Below are 17,504 nucleotides of genomic sequence, written 5' to 3'. Positions count from 1 at the left end.
ACATCTAAACATGATTATAATCCAAATAATAATAATGAAAAAGTTATTCAAATAGTCAGCCTTTATTAACTATAATTGTTGAATAACTTTCCCCAAAAAAAAAAATTAAAATTGAACAACTTAACGCAAGAAACAAAGAATTGCCTGGAAAGTGTTGATTTTTGTTACTTTGGTGACACAATGTGTTATACCAATAGGTCAAGTATTAAAAATAAGAAGTGTAAATTATCATGTCCGGAGTATACATAAATATAACTATATAAGTGACTGAACTAAAATTTGTTGTTAGGAGAAGAAAAACTTACGGGCAGTGAATCAGTAGTGAGATAAGTCAAATAAAACAGAAAATCTAAAATTTCGAATTTTTCATTACTAAAGGTCATTTAGTCATTTACTAGGGGACTGAAGACTCAAGAGAAAGTAAAATTTTGGAAAAAATTGTAGATTACTTCCTTATAAAAAAAATTTATGAAACTTTTTACTATAACTTTTAAAAAGTTTTTTACAATCTACCTAGTATAAAAGCCAGGTTCTTTCCTGGATTTCTATTGGCTGCTTAAAATCAGCATTGGTGGGCCCCTACTAAAATTTTGGAATTTAATTACTCTCTCCATATTTGCTAATCTTTTAATGTTAATTTCCGTCTTGAAAAAAGTTGTTTAGTTGTTATTTATTCCGTGTAAATAATTGTGAAGAAAATATTTAAATCCAAAATCGATTAAAAAGTTGTTTAGCTGTTATTTATTCATATATTTGTTGCTGATCGGTTGAAATCACGTCTAATGATTCCGGCTGCTAATACGAAAACAATAGACTCTAAAATCGAAAAATTAAATAAAATTACATTACTACAAAATAAAATATTACACATTAAATAAATAAAATCGAAAAATCATAATCGCAAAATCATAAAGTATTAGAGGCAGATATACAAATTACAATCCGCTACATTCATCAAATGTGGACGACCTTTGATTCCAATTTGCTTTGCTTTACAATAAAACGAGAAACAAGAAACATTAATGTAAAAAATAATAAAAAGAAAACAAATAATTTAAACAAAAATGAAAAATTATGAAAGATCTCTCAGATCGGTATCATACCACTCATCATCGAGATTTAATGAAAACTCGGTAACAATAACTAAATGCCGCCATACCACTTTTTGTGGGGTGGCATTTTAGTTAGCTGCCAATAGTAATCATACCTACCTCCAAGCTTCCATCTTTTATAAAATCTCAGAATGTCCCCTATTCATCATCGATATGAACGATTATAAAATCTCAGAATGTCCACAACTGCAACACAATAAAAATCGTACTATATTAATATTAATACTGTAATTCTGTGAAAATACATACACAATAATGATATTAATCATTAACATTAATTATTAATTAAATTTAAGTAAACTAAGTAATTAAATTAAAATTACAAATTTAATTAAAATTATTCAGAATATTCATATTAATACTATAGTTCATTGAAAAAACATACACAATAATGATATTGATGATTAACAATATTTATTAATGAAATTAAAGTAATTAAAATAAAATTAAAATTACAGATTATTAATTAAGTAATTAAATTAAAATTCAGATTATCAAATAATCTCTCACTCTTCCTACCAAATTACCACTACTGCCTCAACAATCCACAATCTACAATCCACAATCTCCCATTACCAATTAACTACCCCACACTACCTAAAACCCAGATTAAACTCCCTCCATATAATCTTCAGAATTTTCCAGCAACTTATTTCAAAACAAACACATTAACAAAATACATTCAACAATGGAACAACCGACACAAAAAACGATTGCTGAAATTCAAGAAGGAGACTTTAATGTATACATGAAAGTCAGGGTGATAAGAAAATGGAAAAAACAGGAATGGAACAATCATGGAAAATGGATTTTTCATAAAGTTGAATTCCTAATGGTTGATGAAGAAAACAATGTTGTTCAAGGATTAATCACAAAATCATTGATCAAGAAATACCATGGCAGAATTCAAGAAGGAAAGACGTACAAAATAGGGAGATTTCAAACAGTCCGTAACCACGGATTCCACCTTGCAACAACACACAAGTATCGGATCAGATTTGGTACGCGGACAACCATTGATGAAATAGAGTGTGGGTCAATTCCAAAGCATGGTTTTAAGTTTATCTCATTTGAAGATATCATTAGTAACAAACTAGAAGGAAGGCAACTAATAGGTATTATCATTAACAACTTAATTCTTTAAATGTTGTTCAATCTCATATTGAATGCTTATTGCAGTGAATTTAATATTTCATGTACAATTTACTAAATACATTTTATATTATTATAGATGTCATAGGAGGAGTAGAGGACTACAATGCTGTCTTTGTACACAACAACACCAAAAGAATGGCACTGGATTTGGCAAACCAAGAGTAAGACTCAGTTATTTTTTATGGTCAAAGTTGATTATTATAGATGTCAAAGTTGATTTCAAAAAATGTCACATTACTTATCAAAACCATCCTTACCAAATTGCAGCGATACTCAATTATCATTTTGGATGTGGGGACCATACACTAAAGATGGTGAACATATAGCAACAAATCTTTGCCACAAGTCGGAGAAACCAGTTATTGTTATGCAATGCGTGGAAAGGATAGTCACAAAAGGTAACATCTACGATTCATGCCCGGTTCATTAAAATAAATACCATTTTCCAGATTACTTCAATTTAAATACACACTAAATATTTACTTATTTCTTTCGAATTATAGGAGGACACATACGGCTATCAACTGTAGACGATGTGAGCAAGATTTATGTTAATCCGGAAATACCCGAGGCACATTATATTAGGACAAGGTGGGCATATGGAAAAAAACAAATTCTTTTTTAACATAAAAACCACATAAACGTGTTTACCTCATCTAACACGCCAAATAATGCAGATTATCAGCAAGGCCAGGTAGAAGTAAAGGAGTTGTTGAAAGTAAGAACAAGACAATATTGGATGAAAGTTGTAAGACACTACACGAAATCATGTGTACTGAATTGGTTAGCATTTACATGATTCACGAAAATATATTAATCTTTAGGTACTTGAATATTGCCCAATTGCTCGGGTCCATTTACCGTTATTGCTTCTGTGAACATAGTAGCTAAATAATCCCAACGTGTTACATAAGGAAGATATTGTATAATTGTTCGGTTTTCAGCAATTTTCTCCATCCCTCTGTGTAAATAACCCAATATAGGTTCACAGTCAATAACATCTTCGCCGTCTAAAGTAACAATAAGTCGTAGAACGTCATGCATTGATGGGTGGTGAGGGCCCATATTAACTATCATGAGGTCTTTTCTTGTAGTTGGTACAGTCATAGGTTTTGTCCCAATTATTCTTTCCGGAATTCATTTTGACATGGATTGAAAAAAGTTCATCAAAATTCAAGATATAATAAATCAAATAATTCAAAACAACTCTTAAAATTAACGGGTTTTTTAGCTCTCTAATGTTCAATTCACCGATTAATTAGTTTCTTTAGTTTTTTAATACTTACTCAAATGTACAAAACAGGCTGGCAAATATGTGACAGTAGCATACTTGAATGAAATAGACGACACTTATGGATGGTACCGTAATATATGCCAAAAGTGTACAAGTCCAGTTGGGAAGAGACATGGCAAATGGTACTTTGCTTTCAGGACGAAAATTGTATAGCACATGAAGAGGGCAGCGAAAATAGAGCAACAAGGTAAAATCCCATGTATTTTGATTCTACGATAGCATTATTTATACATACGTATCTTACAACATAATCATATTTATAAATGCAGATTTAAGGTGAGATTTATAATTAGCGATGATAATGGAGCAAAAGCAAATTTAATCATGTATGATAAACAAATCAAAAAAAAGGTTGCAAAGACTCCTTTGGAATGTTTAGACAAACTACACCAGGTACGACCACTAAATTACATTACACAAATACTTTTTGTTTCATATAATCTTAATTATAGCATCAAAAGTTCTCTTAATATAAAATATACACAGGTAGGAAATGTCCGAGGAGTGCCACAAGAACTAACTTCAATGTTACGAAAGAAGTACGTACTCAAGTTAGTAGTTGACAAAAGGTACAACGGAATTAAGCTCAAGGTGCTACGGTTGTGGACTACGGTGATGAGTTGAGACATATAGAAGCATGGGTGAACAATACAAAATGATCAGGTAATAAAGCAATTTAAATTCTTTATTAAATTTTACCAAATATCAATAATCGTTTAGCTAACAATTTAGCATTTTAAAACCAGGAAATGAGTCTTTTAGAAAGTGAAATACCAGACTCAATGGGCAGTCTTTTGGTAGTGAAATTAAATTTTTTTGCATTTAGAAAATACAATCTACTTAAAAGAGCTTAAAATATTAAAATGATATGTGCAGGAAAAAATTCAGTACGAGAATCAAGTCTTAGCGGCCAGCAATGCAGAGGTAAAACATAATTATCCCTTCAAATATTAATCGGAAATAATTAATTATACACACTTTTAAGCGATTGTAAAAAATCTGTGAACCATTACAGGATGATAGTGCTGTCAAGGGAATACATAACGATGAATCTGTGGAAAAGATTTTAACATTAAATATGACACAGGTAAAACAACATTTCTATACTATCTTTAACAGATTTTTCTTAGCAATTACTTAATTTAAAACAATCATTATTTAAAGCATATGTAACAATTGTCCACAGGAAAGTGTTGTCACAAGTGAGACACAATCAGATTATTTGCTGGTATGAAATTCAATCCAAATATAGTAATTAAACGCCGATTAATAAAATTTATTATGATCTATTGGAACTTAAACTTACGCAAACAGAAACAAATGCAGGATGCAGAAAATGAAACTGGAAGTAACACTGAGTCGTTGATACCTTCAAGCAAGAGGATATTATTTGAGACATACGAGGACGGAGATGTGCAAGACGAAGCACCAGCAAAAAAAGGGAAATCAGCTTAGAATTGAATAGCATTAGAAGCATTAAAGTGCATTATATTTTATTATAGACGTAATTCAGCATTAGTTTGGATATTGTTTTTCAACTTTCAAGTTAGTTTGACGTAATTCGGCAGTAGTTCGGATATTATTTTTCAATTTTCATGAATGGCTATTTTTTTACACGGAACTATAGCTGTAATTTCAGTTTTCAAAGAAGGACGACACAAGTATAATTCAAAATTATTTTCCTAATAACTGGTGAGTTAGTCAATATCAAAAAAATGAGACCAAAAACAAACAATCAGAAACAAAGACAAAATAAGGGCAGTCGTCTTCCAAAATAGATGACAAAAATATTAAGTGACAATAAATTGGAGTGCGGGTTAAAAATGACATTATTCAATAAACAAAAAACTTTGGCAAAATGAAATTTAAATATCTTTAAAATCTTTGACAAAATTTCAAATAAAGGCGCCAAAAAAAATTATCCACTACCTCTATTAACATGATCCCACTAACAAGAAGTTATTAACAGTGGTTATTTCCACTTTAGCATATCCCCACTAACAGTGGTTATTTCCACTTTAGCATATCCCCACTAACAGTGGCTATTTCCACTTATATATATATATATATATATATATATATATATATATATATATATATATATATATATATATACCAAAAACACAACTTCACAATCATTCTAATTTCCTAAACTACTTAAAGATTTCAGAGAAAAGCTCAAGTAATCCTCTTAATTAATAGTACAATAAAAAAGAAATCAAAGAAACAAAGTGAATAACAAATAAAAGAAGAAGCTAGGATTCGGGAAGATAACGGCATTAGATGTGCAATAGTTTAAGCAATGGAAAAAGGAAACAACACAAACTCAACACAGAAGCGGAAGAACTACAACGGGAAAGAAACAAGTAAGCATTCATAAGAAGTTTTATATACTTATCTTCCCATGCTTCGAAAATTATTTCTCAAACATACAGCTTCTGTGTTCAGCCATCATCCAAGCATAACAAAATAAATGTAAAGCAGAACCTGAAAATTCAATAAAACAGAACACTTAGTTTGGCAAAATATTTCAATTAAGAATAATATATACAAATAAAAACTTAATAAAAATAGATAAAAAAAGATGAAAATTAGTGACTTAACTTTGGCGAAAATATCCCAAATAAAACATCAATAGTCCCAATTCTCTTTATGCTGTAGATGAGGCATTCAAATAAAAATGCTTAGTAAGGAAAAATCATAATATTACATCAGCAACAAAAAAAATGAAATTCAATAATTGTTCAATGTAAATGACAGTAATTGTACTTATCTCAATAAGTGTAGGCATACTCTGATTGCTTACCATTTGAAACAACCTAAGAGAAATCAAAACATAATCATTAGAACAAAAGATTTAAAATAATTACACAGAATTGGGTCTGTTTTCAAATTATTTAGGATTATGGTTTTGATCATTAAAAGTTTGAGTTGCATATCTGGGTATTAAGTTCCATATCTGGGTACCTGGGTATTGGGTTCGGACTCGGTTGACTCGGGTTCGGACTCGGTTGACTCGGGTTCGGACTCGGTTGACTCGGGTTCGGACTCGGTTGACTCGGGTTCGGACTCGGTTGACTCGGGTTCGGACTCGGGTTAGGACTCGGGTTCTGACTTGGGTTCTAACTCGGGTTTGGACTCGGATTTGGACTCGGGTTCTGACTCGGGTTCTGACACGGGTTCGGACACGAGTTTGGACACGGGTTAGGACTCGGGTTAGGACTAGGGTTCGAACTAGGGTTGGGACTCGGGTTCGGACTCGGGTTCGGACCAGGGTTGGGACTCGGGTTGGGACTCGGGTTGAGACTCGGATGAAACTCGGGTTGGGACTCGGGTTGGTGATTTCATGATTTGGGGTTGAATTTCTGGGTTTCAAACCCAGAAATTAATGTATCATATTGAGATGAACCCACAAATTTTAGATTTTTAACCCAGAAAATTCAATTAACCCAGAAATTGACGATTGTTAACACAGAAAATTCAATTAACCCAGAAATTTTCGATTTTTAACCCAGAAAATTCAACAATTAACCCAGAAATTCAATTATTAACCCAGAAATTCAATTGATAACAATGAACACGAAAATTATGATAATCATTTTCGAATTAATGAACATGAAATAACAAATAAATCACATAAAGTAAACATGCACAAAATTTTCGAGTGATGTAACAATTTATTTAGGTCAGATCTAACAATTTTCGACTGATGCACAAAATTTTCGACTGATCTAACAATTTTCGAGTAAACATGTTTAACCCAGAAAATTCAACTATTAACCCAGAAATTCAATTATTAACCCAGATATTCAATTGTTAACAATGAACACGAAAATTATGATAATCATTTTCGAATTAACAATGAACATGAAATAACAAATAAATCACATAAAGTAAACATGCACAAAATTTTCGAGTGATGTAACAATTTATTTAGGTCAGATCTAACAATTTTCGACTGATGCACAAAATTTTCGACTGATGTAACAATTTTCGAGTAAACATGCACAAAATGGTCAGATCTAGCAAAGCCTTCAACAAAAATCAAGCAATAATTTGAAAAATATCAAGAAAAATTAAAATTACCATGAAATCAACATAAACTTCAATAGTTCAACGAATACCGAGTTAAGCGTACCGATAATGGCAGATCTAAAGTTTGAATAAGTAATTTAGTGAGAGGGGAGAGTGACGGCGAGAATATGAAGAGTTTAGTGAGAGGGGAGAGTGACGGTAAGAAGAGTTTAGTGAGAGAGGAGTGTGAGTGACGGCGAAAAAGTTGTAATGTGGTAATAAGGGTTGGGACGGTGGGTTATAAGGGTATATAAGGGACGGGTTATTAGGGTTTTATGTTATAGATATAAATAATAGTTGGGCTGATTGAATTGGGTTGGGCCGAAAAAGTTGTAACGTGGTAATAAGGGTTGGGACGGTGGGCCATTGTCATCTATATTATTGCATTGGGTTGGGCTTTGTTTTATACTTACCAAAAACATGGCTCAATATTTTTCGGATGCCATCGGATATCGGACCCGTACATATATGACATATACTACTATTTTTTTCTTACTTATATTTTTAATTATTATTCGTAATTTAAATATTAAATAACTTTCATATTGTGTATTAGTTATTAGCATGGAAAAAATTTATTTCACGGCTATAACAAAAATAACTAATCTAATAGCCATTTCGTATATATTAGCTTCGACTAGACGACAAGCAAGACGAGTGACATCAGCTGTATATGTGCAAATAGATACTCAATATTCTACTCCAACCACGCCACTTAGTTCCACCACCACAGGTATATAAAATGCCGTCTATTATAAATAAAATATTTAACAAATCCAGTATAAGTTTTATTACTCTCTAAACTGGTGTTTATTGCATTATTTCACAGTATCGATAGTCCACGGATGTAGTCGAACGATTAGTAAGAGACTTATGTTCAACCTTTGGCGAATCATACGACGAATGTAGACCTTCAATACCAGAAAGTCAACTAGCTGTCACCGAACATGGTAGGTGGTCATTTGCTTTACGCGAAGAATATTCCTTCGGCCAACAAAATTAATCCTCCCAATTCATTAACGATGGTTATTTTGTTTTAAATTATTATTGAATACTATCTTAACAATTTGTATATAACAATCGTTATTGTTATTACGTGCTTTTATCCTAACTCCGTTGTTTATAACATGAATACTTAGGTATCGATAGTCCACCAGATGTGGTGGAGCGATTAGTAAGAGATTTATGTTCGGCCTTTAGCGAATCTTATGATGACTTTAGTGGTTTAGTTTCGAAAACCAAGAACTATTCATCGGACGTGAAACGAGCTCATTTCGCTCACACGGAGAATGTTCCCGAAGTCAACAAAATCAATCTTCCTAGGGGAACGATGGAGGTCATTTTATTTTTTGCTAATGATCGAAGTATTATAACTTGATTTAAATAGCTATATAAATCAAACTATTTAACTTTTCCATATTGTTGTGACATTTAATGTTTCAAAGACTCGAAGGATATTGGGATATTGGTGACCCGAATACGAGTGCACAAAATGTAGAGCGCAAATGTGGTTTCAAGAAAGGAAAAAGAAAAAAAAGAGTACTCGATGCCCTAAGTTCTCATTGTGTTGCTCTGATGGCAAAGTTAAGCTTCCATGGTTAAAAGAACCGCCTCAACTCCTAAAGTCTCTACTAAGTAGACAACATCCATTTAGTAAGCATTTTATTGAGAATATCCGGGCTTATAACGGGATGTTTTCTTTCACATCTATGGGTGGGAAGATTGATCATTCCATCAATCAAGGTCGAGGTCCCTACACATTCAGGATGGGAGGCCAAAATATTCACCGAATAGGAAGTTTGTTGCCGTCAACCGGAGCAACTCCTAAATTTTGTCGATTATACATATATGACACGAGAAGAAGAAGTTGAAAATCGGAAAAAAGCAATCAGGTATGTCATATACAAGACAAATACGTTAGAATATTAGTTTAACGCATTATTTGTAAAGATCGATGTTTTGGTATTTAGTTACCCAATATAAATAAACACAACTTATTATTAATTACCTATGAATGCAGCCACGATACTCCGGAGCGATTTAACGATGAGCTGATTGAATTACTGCAAAAGATGGTCGACTCACATAATCCTGTTGCAAAGACATTTAGGATGGCTAGGGACAGATTGTCTTCCGATGAAAACGTCGACGTGAGTATCAGACTCATCTGTAGAAGAGACAGAGATGGGAGAATGTATAATCGTCCAACGGTTTCAGAGGTAGCAGCATTGATCGAGGGTGATAGGTCCAAACATGGATAAACGAGATATTATTGTACAAAAGTCATGCGGAAGTTTACAACGTATATCTGAGTTACACCCATTATTCATGGCCCTCCAGTATCCTTTATTATTTCCGTGCGGGGAAGACGGTTACCGATTGGGAATTTCTCACTCTGAAAACTCTCTTCGAAAAAGCAATTCTGAAAATCCGCGCGATAAATTAACTCTTAGAGAGTGGTATGCATTCCGTATTCAGGATAGACCACTGTCAGTTGAATTTACAACTCTGTTACAATCCGGTAAAGCCTATCACCAGTTTTTAGTTGACGGATTTGCATCGGTTGAATCTCATAGACTAAAGTTTATACGCTACAACCAAGATCTTCTTCGCGTGGACAATTACAATAATCTTAGAAGAGCTGTTGAACGAGGGGACGTTGAGCCGTCTTCCGCCGGTAGTCGTCTTATTGTTCCTTCTTCTTTGGTGGGAGGTGGCCCATATATGAGAGTAAACTACCTTGATACTATGACCATTTGTAGGTGGTTCGGTTACCCTGATCTATTTATCACGTTTACGTGTAATCCCAAGTGGCCGGAAATCACCCGGTTTGTTAGAAATAGGGGACTTAATCCCGAGGATCGTCCTGATATTTTGTCTCGCGTATTCAAGATTAAACTCGAAGAGTTGATGATTGATTTAAAAGAGCGCCATATCTTTGGTAGGGTTAGAGCAGGTGCGTAGTCTTTCATCTGTCAGGTTTAATATTTGGACATATTTTATCAAGCCGTAATATATAATCTAATATGTTTGCGTAATTCTATCACAGTTGTATATACTATTGAATTTCAGAAGCGTGGTCTTCCACATGCTCATATCCTTTTGTTCTTACATCGAGAAGACAAGTTCCCTGAAGCTGCGGATATCGATAAAATAATTTCAGCGGAGATCCTCAATCCGGTTGAGAATCCTGTGTTACATGCCGTCGTTTGCACACACATGATTCACGGACCGTGTGGAACTGCAAAACCACGATCACCGTGTATGGTTGGGTCTACATGTTCAAAACATTTCCCCAAAAAGTGTACCGAAAGAACAACTATCGGCGAAGACGGTTATCCTATTTATAAGAGAAGTAAAACAGGATCAACAATATATAAGGACCGAGTGGCACTTGACAATGGATCTGTCGTGCCATATAACCCGTACTTATTGCTGAAATATCGTGCACATATCAATGTGGAGTGGTGTAACCAGTCTAAAGCGATCAAGTATCTTTTCAAGTATATCAATGTGGAGTGGTGTAACCAGTGTTATGCATATGGCTTGATCGGTGACGACAAAGAGTACATTGATGCGATAGAGGAAGTAAGCGAATGGGCCTCTGGATTTTATCTTAGAAACCTCTTTGCGACTTTATTGTTATCTGGGACGTTGTCCATGCCAAGTAGAGTCTGAGAGGCAACATGGAGTCTTCTAGCGGATGATATCCTTCACAGGCAACGTAATATTCTTCAAAACCGAGGTACTACTTTAATATATTGCTTTCTATTTAGTTCATCTAATTTACATTCTTTGCACATATAATAGTTATCAATACGTTATGATGACACTGCAAATATCATCATAGGTTTGGAACTAACTGATGAAGAATTGAAAAACTATGCTTTGATCGACATAGAAGCATCACTCCAATTAAATGGGAGTAGTTTAGCAAGATTTGAAGGGATGCCCCTACCCGATACATCGTCAACAACACATCACGCGAACACGATGGTTATGGATGAGTTGTCTTATGACAAAGAATCGCTCCAGGCAGAACATGCGTCTCAACTATCTTCAATGACCGATGAAGCAGGAGACGGTTTATAATGAAATTATGGAAGCTTTTGCATCTAATCAAGGAGGGGTGTTTTTTGTGTATGGCTATGGGGGATGGTAAAACATTCATGGCGAACTTTATGTTTGCCCTCGAAGCAAGGGTGAAATTGTTTTGCTGTTGCATCTAGCGGAATTGCGACAACGTTGATACCTGGTGGTAGAACGGCGCACGCGAGACTTGGCATTCCAATCAATCTCACCGAAAACTCCACTTGCCCCCAATTAAACCTGGTAGTGATTTAGCGGAATTGCTTGATCGGAGCGAAGCTAATTATATGGGACGAAGCGCCGATGACTCATAAACATGGTTTCGATTTTGTTGATAGAAGTTTGAAAGACGTCATGCGTGTTGTAGATCCGCGTAATGCAACACTACCATTTGGCGGGAAAGTGGTAGTTTTTGGTGGCGATTTTCGCCAAACATTACCGGTTGTTTCCAAAGGGAGCAGGGCTGATGTTGTGCATGCTTCTCTTTGTTCGTCGTATTTGTGGAGTTCATGTAAGGTACGTTCAAAACATAGTTTCCAAATTGGTACTAAAACGCTATTCAATTAATTTATATTTTCTTTCAATGTTTTAAGATGTGTATGTCTTAAATTTGAGGTGCTTACATTGACTAAAAATATGCGCTTACAAGCCGTAAGTGAAGACACTAATGTAGATGAGATACGAAAATTCTCGGAGTGGATTACGAAAATTGGAGATGGGTTGGTCGGGGATCCAAATGATGGTGATCTTTGAGGTTGACATAGAGTTCCCGACGATTTACTTATTCAACACGTGACTAATCCCATTGCCTCCTTAGTAGATATCACTTATCATGATCTTCAAAATCGGTTATGGGACCCAAATTATCTTCAAGAAAGGGCAATTCTTGCACCCACTCACGAAATAGTTGAAGATGTAAATGATTATGTGTTATCTCTTATCCATGAGGAAGAGAGAATTTACTTAAGCTACGATGAGGTCGGTAGAGATGATAGAACTATGGGCGAGCCCGACCTTTACTCCACGAGAATTCTTGAACAAAGTATTAAATGTTACGGCCTCCCAAACCATGAATTGAGATTGAAAGTCGGTGCTATGGTTATGCTCCTTAGAAATATTGATCAATCGCGTGGGTTGTGCAATGGTACAGTTAATAGTGACGAGACTTAGGGAGACGCGTAATTAGTTATGCAGTGTTGGTAGTAGTCATAAAGCGATAGAGTGCACAATGCCCGCATTACACTCACTCCTTGATTCGGTAAATTTCGATCCGGTTTAGTAGAAGACAATTTCCCATTCTTTGTTTGTTTTGCCATGACAATAAACAAAAGCCGGGCGATCTTTATCTCAAGTGAGCATTTATCTTCCAAGACCGGTCTTCAGTCATGGACAACTTTATGTCGCGATCTCGAGGGTTACAAACAAACAAGACCTTAAACTATTAATCTGCGACAGTAACAAGCGTACATCGAATATTACAACCAACGTTGTTTACCAAGAAATTTTTGAGTATTTGTAAAGTTCATATTACTTCTACATTTGTTGGACAATTTGTATCGTATGGTAGTGATTAGCGTAGTAACAATCCTAATAACATATACTTTGAATATTCAATTGTGGCTTTTTTAAATTGTCAGGAGTATGGAAATTTAATCATGCTCATTTATATGCTTACGTTTTCGAATCTAATTTTAGCGATTGTTACTACGTCCCGTGCATTTTTTGCACGGGTTTAACACTAGTTTATTAAAGCAACTGTGTTTCTTTCTATTGTGAAATAGCAGTCATTCAATGTAGTTTTCGACACAATTTTTATCTTGGGTTATTCAAAAATAATCTTTTTATATTGTTAACACGAAGATAAGACTGCATACATCCAGATTCCAGACCCCCTATCCCGCAATTTAGAGGAGCTAGTAATGTTGTACAAAACTCAATGTAGTGATGTGACCCATCGGAGACAGCAGATGGACAAAAAGTGAGATTGATGGTAACAATACTTGCAAAATTTCAACTAATTTGTGTTTAAACTAATTTAGTTGGCAAATTATGAATCTGTACAATTAGACGATTTTCCAAATATAGTGATTTCTTCAAAGATGGGAGCAGTTACACTAATTAGTAGTAGTGACTACTGATTATTCAACTTTTTCATGTGCAGTTATCTAGACCTATGGTTGATTGTCGGCTTCATTATTAGACAACTTATAATTTTAGATATTAAAGAGCAAAACAGCTGAAATGAATTACGGAGTGTTATTATTACGGAAGGTGTTTTAGCCTAATAGTTAAGAATGGGTATAACAAATTATAGGTTTTAGGTTCAAACCCCTAATAAGTAGACTATACAACCAGTTATATTGGTTATATGGAAAAGAACTTGAGCTATATAATGTGTTTACATAAGAATTAGACCTATAGATTATGAGCTTTGTTCAAAAGAATCTGAGCTCCATTATAAAAATATTGAATTTAAAAAATTATAATAAAACTCAAATTTAATATATATGAGCTCAATTAGAAATTAATTTTTGACATTAAAAATAAAAATATAAATAAAAAATTACAAGAGCTCGAAAAAAATACACATAAACTAAGTTAGATTGGCTATGGATGTACAATGCTCTCTTAGTACAATAGTATTTGTGTGCTCGTACTGCATAATATGGCGTATTTGATCAAAAAGGCATTCTATGTTCAATTTCCCCAATACAATTTTACTTGCAGGATTATAAACAATTTTATTTTTGGTAGCCATAAAAATAGTTCTTATACAAAGGTCATTTAACTCATTTGGTATTAAAAAAAAAGTAAACACTAATTAATCTTATTTCAAACCCTTTAATTTGTATTATATCCCTCTCTTTAAGTCTCAAAAAGAAAAAGTATGTTTAAAAAAAGATTATATTGTGATGAGAATGAGACGCTTTAAGGTATGAATAGTCGTGTTCCTAGTGTCTTAAATCATTTTTAACCAAATGAGTTTTCTCCTACCTACAATAAAAGGCATGTTGTAGCTGTAAAATTTACAAGCTTGTGCAAAATGTGTCATATATGTAAATATGTAGTATATGTTGAGCTTCAAAGTCAAGAGTTAGCTTCCAAGTCAGGGAAAGTCTACCAAATTCAAGTACAATAATGCTCCTACTAAATAGTCCAAAACTCCAAAAGATGTCAAGTTTTTTCCTTCCAAAAGAAGATGTCAAAATCGATGCGACAAAGAATCCGCATTCCTGAAATGTGACAAAGGAACCGCATAACTAGAGCTGGCAAGTCTGACCCGGCCCGAGTGACCCGACCCGAACCCGAGCAAACCCGACCCGACCCGAACCCGAAAATGTTGTGACCCAAAACCGACCCGACCCGTAACCCGACACGACCCGATTATCAGTGACCCGAACCCGACCGGACGGCCGATATTGTCCGGCCGATCTTGGCCGATTAAATTGATGACCCGATAATTATTAAGCTTAATTTTGATCAAAATGTAAGTGATTTTGTGTTTAGATTGATATGTTTGACTTAGTAATGAATTAATAAAACCAAATAATAGGTTAAAAAATAAATTTAATGGTAAAAAATTATAGTAATGCGATTAAGTTACCGGACCCGATAATGACCCGACCCAAACCCGACCCGACCCGATACATCATTCGACCCGAAATGACCCGACCCGATAACGACCCGAACCCGACCCGACTCGACCCGAAAGGGTATGCTGACCCGATATGACCCGAACCCGATATGACCTGATCCGACGTGACCCGACCCAAACCCGACCCGACTGACCCGATTGCCACCTCTACGCATAACCATCACGAGATTATTTTTTTCGGTGCATCATCATTATGCAACGAAAAAAATTTCGACATAACATAAATTCAAATGGATCCTAAATGAAAAATGCAGACAAAATTCATAATTGAACCAAAAGCATGAAGTATCAGTTAATTGGTTAGCATTGCCAAATTTTTGCACAGGATATGACGAATGAATGAAACAACAGGGATAAACCCATTTCATAAGATCGACAGACAAACAAATCATTAATCGGGGTACACACGACTATTCTTTTTCAATGTCATCCGGTTTAGTCTGAACTTTCGAGTTTGCTATATGAAGTATCGCTAGAGCTACGCTGCCTTTTGTTTTTCCGTTTTTGGTTCCTTTGTATTAAACAGTAGATAGATATTCATACTTCCATACCTGGGTCTAGGATCAATTGATCATTATCAACATTCAGCTTATTCTCTGTTTACAAGGGCTTCAGTGGCTATATGGGTACCTCTAGGATCAAATGGAACCGTATCGAACCTCACTTCGTTTCCCAGCTCCCTGAGAAACAGGTTGACTGCTCCAAGAAGCTTGACTTGCTGTGGGGTTGTTGCTCTCATCTAGTCTTTGGTAAACCCTCGATCCTCCGGACACCTATCATCACAAAGAGTTTTGAGTACAAAATAAAGGGACCGGCAATGCAATGATCATGTGTTATTGCTACCGAAGTAACTGAACACAGAGGCGCAAGGAACGAAACAAAGGTAAGCGCCTTATGCACACGAGGTGCACCATTTGTCAACCAAGTTTGTATATTCAATATAAAATATTGTAGAAGAAGGTCCGTTTTAGATTATAAAGAGGGCTAACACTGAAAGAATCAAATGGAAAAATTATGGAATTCGCATAATGGTGCACATTGCTTGTTGCGCCTTGTGCAGAAGGCGCCTTATATATGAACTTGTAAAGTAAATTTTGAAAGAATTCATTATAACCGAATCCTGTGTCCTTCCTTGTCAATGTGCAGAAGGGGTTTCCAGTGATAGAAAGGGTAATGACTAAAATCCGAAAGTAATTACTTCCTCTCAAGGATTTACGTCTAAGCTGTTTTCCCAATCCGAAATAACAAAGTTTGAATAGATTTAGTAAGACATACGAGTAGCCGGAAAAAAGTATCTAATGAGTAATGATTTAGTAAGACATAGTGTCTTGTGGCTAGTATCTAATGATTATTATCATATCTAAGCTCCTTGCTGCTGGTTTATTGATCGCTAATAGATTCAAAAAGCCGGAAAAAAGTAGTTTAACTGTTTAAGCCTTCATTATATAACAAGACAACACGAAGTTTCTATGTCGGCAAGATCCCAGAGTACATGGAGAGAATACTAGGCAATAAATGGAAATTTGATCTTACCTGAATAGGCTCAACTAAAAAGAACAACGATGTAATGAAAGATATCAAGCTAGACATTCTGAAAGATCCCCTAGATAGCACCATGGAGCCAGCACAGAATAAAAATAATGCTCCGAAATAACAGCTTGCACAATCTGAGGGATGAGCGCCTTCATTTTCTTCTTTTTCAGCTGTCTGGTTAACTCAGCATAAGCAAGCCTTTTGAACCTAACACTTTCAGACCATTCCATATTGCTTGCCTTCACAAAGAGAATTGACGGAAGGACCCTTCCAAACCGGCTCTGGAATCAACTCCAACACCCCCTTCGGAATGAGAAAGAAGGGACGTGTGTTGAGGATAGAGAGTTGTTGGGGTTTGGTGGAGAAATGTCTGTGGAAGGGCGAAGAATTCGGAAGTGGTGATGGTAGTTGTGCTGGTGAGGAAATGGAAGAGAAGGGGAAGACACGTACCCGCAGTTGTCGGGGGTGTTGGTGGGCTTATAGACAGCCACATAAACATTCAACAGGCCAAAGTGACAGAATAATCAGCACTCAGGGACCTCTGATAGAGTTACCATATAGAAAAACCAAAGAACAATCTGTATATAGAAAA

The 17,504-nt window shown here is 35.0% G+C and overlaps 2 protein-coding genes and 1 long non-coding RNA gene across 3 annotated transcripts; 2 read left to right on the top strand and 1 right to left on the bottom strand.

The window, feature by feature from the left end:
- Nucleotides 1–1,800: 1,800 nt before the first annotated feature.
- On the top strand, nucleotides 1,801–5,016 carry LOC141590455 (replication protein A 70 kDa DNA-binding subunit A-like). Its single transcript, XM_074411047.1, has 10 exons — nucleotides 1,801–2,227; nucleotides 2,344–2,428; nucleotides 2,535–2,665; nucleotides 2,771–2,858; nucleotides 2,945–3,050; nucleotides 3,571–3,708; nucleotides 4,438–4,485; nucleotides 4,577–4,648; nucleotides 4,748–4,789; nucleotides 4,876–5,016. Exons 1-10 carry the CDS (start codon nucleotides 1,801–1,803, stop codon nucleotides 5,014–5,016), a joined length of 1,278 nt encoding a protein of 425 aa, XP_074267148.1.
- Nucleotides 5,017–9,963: 4,947 nt separating this feature from the next.
- Nucleotides 9,964–12,894, top strand: LOC141590454 (uncharacterized). Its single transcript, XM_074411046.1, has 6 exons — nucleotides 9,964–10,591; nucleotides 10,685–11,302; nucleotides 11,486–11,719; nucleotides 12,092–12,240; nucleotides 12,340–12,466; nucleotides 12,545–12,894. The coding sequence occupies exons 1-6, from the start codon at nucleotides 9,964–9,966 to the stop codon at nucleotides 12,892–12,894; spliced, it is 2,106 nt and encodes a 701-aa protein (XP_074267147.1).
- A 2,727-nt stretch (nucleotides 12,895–15,621) lies between these two features.
- LOC141591201 (uncharacterized) lies at nucleotides 15,622–17,282 on the bottom strand. Its single transcript, XR_012520728.1, has 2 exons — nucleotides 16,913–17,282; nucleotides 15,622–16,152 (listed from the first exon to the last, which is right to left on the bottom strand). It is a non-coding gene; the product is annotated as an uncharacterized LOC141591201 (long non-coding RNA).
- Nucleotides 17,283–17,504: the final 222 nt, after the last annotated feature.

Source organism: Silene latifolia, chromosome 7 (assembly GCF_048544455.1).
Source record: "Silene latifolia isolate original U9 population chromosome 7, ASM4854445v1, whole genome shotgun sequence".
NCBI lineage: Eukaryota > Viridiplantae > Streptophyta > Magnoliopsida > Caryophyllales > Caryophyllaceae > Silene > Silene latifolia.
The sequence above is the reverse complement of the archived record's forward strand: the minus strand, read 5'-3'. Positions and strand labels throughout refer to the sequence as shown.